We start from the raw sequence: 2,504 nt of genomic DNA on the forward strand, positions 1-2,504 counted from the left end.
TTTTTTTTTTTGTTTTTTTTTTTTTGAAGAGTTAAACAACACTCCCTGATCTAAACTGACTTGGCTTTTCTTGCTTGCTAAAAGATTAATTGGATTACCCAGCTACGAACCAGATCTGCCTTTTTAGTAGTAGACTCCAGAACTCTTAATCCCAGCTAACCATGTCAATCATGGTATCATCTGCCTCACAAATGAGCTTTCACTAGCATTTGTAGATGCAAGGCACAAAAGTTAGTGATCCAGGTTTGGATCCTACACCAAGCAAACTGGCTGCTCCACTGCAGGTCCATCTAGTGAAACATCAGCCTGTCGGAGGCACAGCCTTTCCCCGGGAAAGGATGGGATCCTGTCACCTTCCACTCCTAACCATAGCTGTTCCCTCTCTTCCCTAGGTACAGTCCTGGTGATGGTCTACTTCATCCTCCTAGCTGTGTATTTCTTTGCTCCGTCCCCTGCTGGCTGCTGAGGCCTGTCTCCACTGGACCTTGTCTCCAGACCTCCTGGAATCAGCTTCTCTCCAAAAAGCTGTTTCTCAGGGATTTTGCTGGTCTGGGGTTTTTTAACTAAAACACAGGAAAGCTGAAGAACCTGCCATCAGAGGTTTTAGTCTCTCTCTACTGGGAATTGGGCATTGGGAGAAGGGCACTGAGTGCCTGAACTGCCCATCTTCTGAACCCAAGACGGAGCCTCAAAGCCCAAGCACTCGCATACTGTATTCGTGGTGGCAGCAGCACACTTGAGCTGTGCATAGAGAAATGCACAAGCTGAAGTTCCTGAGGCCCAGTAGATGTCTACTTTTTAGGCTCTTAAGGATGGACTGCTCCCTGCTCAGGGCTGCGTGCTCTGAGGCGATGTCTGGAAAGACCCAAATGTCCTAGCAGGACGAAGGTGGCATCATGGACACGGGAACCTGAAACTAACACTGGCCTGTAGAAATGACACAAGGGTGTTTGCTTACTTGAAAAGCACCAAGTGGTCTTTGTTTTTTTTCCAACTGTTCTCATTAAAGCAATTTTGTACGAACAAGGAATGGGTCTGCTCCTTTCCAAAAGGGCTCTGCAACTGGCTGCCTCTAGGGGCCAGGGCTGTTGCAGGTGACTGATCATTATGGAGGTTTTTCTTCCATAGTTGCTCTATGAAAATACTGGTCCTCGTGTATCCGGCAGGCTACAGCCATGCTTGGGGAGTAACTAACACTGGAAGTGATGTGCTGCAGAGTGGTGGAGTAGATGGAAATATTGGGAGACTCCATCTGGACCCCTAGTATTAACAAGAAGGTGGAATAGGGAAGGGAACAGGTGTGTGGGAAGGGGAGGCTCTTATCCAAAAGTCCCTGCTTTGTTGCCAGCCTCCAAGTAACTGTTCATGGTACATCCCTGCATTTGAGAGCTATTTGGAGCATGTACTACTACCCACTACTAAAGGGTAGTCAAGAGCTATTGGGCTACTGAACCGCCCACTAGCTGTAGCACTAAAAATTTAAACTCCTTGACCCCCTCATCTCTGCAGGCTCTCTGTGCTGGCTCTAAGAGGAGGTTGTACCTGGGTTGTAAATCCTACCTGTTAGGGTTAGAAGGGACCTTCAATAGATAGTCAGACACCCTGCCCTGGGCAGGAAAGTGTTGGGGGTCAGATGACTCCTTTTGTAATGTGTTCCTTTATATTGGACAAATAACCTGGTTTCTGATTTATGTCCTCATATTAGGCACTGAGTTGAAGCATCTGCTATCTAGCTACTTCCATATCTACCTGCAGTTTTAAAATAAGGTTGTTCCACTACAGCCATGCTGTCTCTGGATCTGACTCTCTCTTGTCTCTTGCTTGTAAAAATCCAGGTATCCAAAAACCTGCTGGTGTTCTTAGGACCTGGCTGTCCTTAAGGAAATGTTTTGGTGCCCAACTAGGAGCTGCGGTTGCCACATGTATTGGAGCTCTTCAGCGCACAGAAGCTCCTGTTTAAGCAAAGCTGCTCCTTCCAAAAACAGCCTGCCTCTTCCCCAGAACATAAGCCACCCTTGTAGAAGTTCAGCATGTAGTAAAAGGGAGGTGGGGTAAGGCAGAGTTCAACCAGGCAGAGCAAGAGGGGGAAGAAGGTGGGGGGCGGGGTGTGGGGGGGCAGGGTGGTGAACAGAACTAGATGGTGGACAAGTGACCAAAAGTAGCCACTGGTGACAGGTTGCATGTGTTCAGCACTGGGTGTCCAAGATGATGCAAGTGTTTTGGGCTTGCAATCTGCTAACAGTCTCAAATCTGCAGAATGCTTTTAACTTGTCCTACACCCCCAAAAATGGGGATCTGGGAGCATCTTGCTTGTGGATGGGCAATGATTTGGATATCTTGGCTGTACCTGCCTATACTACTGCAGTGCACAGCTTGTTTCTGGGTCATGGCCTTTTTGTGACTACCCATAGGCCATCTAGACCATCAAGCCTTGGTCTCCCAGTTGTCAGGTCAACAGATGCTGCTTAAGGTTTAATTCCTACAATAGCTTAATCTTTTTTTTC

The 2,504-nt window shown here is 47.5% G+C and overlaps 1 protein-coding gene across 1 annotated transcript in view; it reads left to right on the top strand.

Moving 5' to 3' along the window:
• LOC109292278 (putative cation exchanger C521.04c) overlaps window positions 1–1,026 on the top strand; it is a 16,104-nt gene extending 15,078 nt beyond the window's left edge. Inside the window, exon 20 of the mRNA XM_019509669.1 lies at window positions 393–1,026. Coding sequence (XP_019365214.1) covers window positions 393–466 — 74 coding nt within the window. The 3' untranslated portion in view covers window positions 467–1,026. The remainder of the gene's footprint in view (window positions 1–392) is intronic.
• Window positions 1,027–2,504: the final 1,478 nt, after the last annotated feature.

This window comes from Gavialis gangeticus, unplaced genomic scaffold (genome assembly GCF_001723915.1).
Source record: "Gavialis gangeticus isolate Ggan-Ray unplaced genomic scaffold, GavGan_comp1, whole genome shotgun sequence".
Taxonomy (NCBI): domain Eukaryota; kingdom Metazoa; phylum Chordata; order Crocodylia; family Gavialidae; genus Gavialis; species Gavialis gangeticus.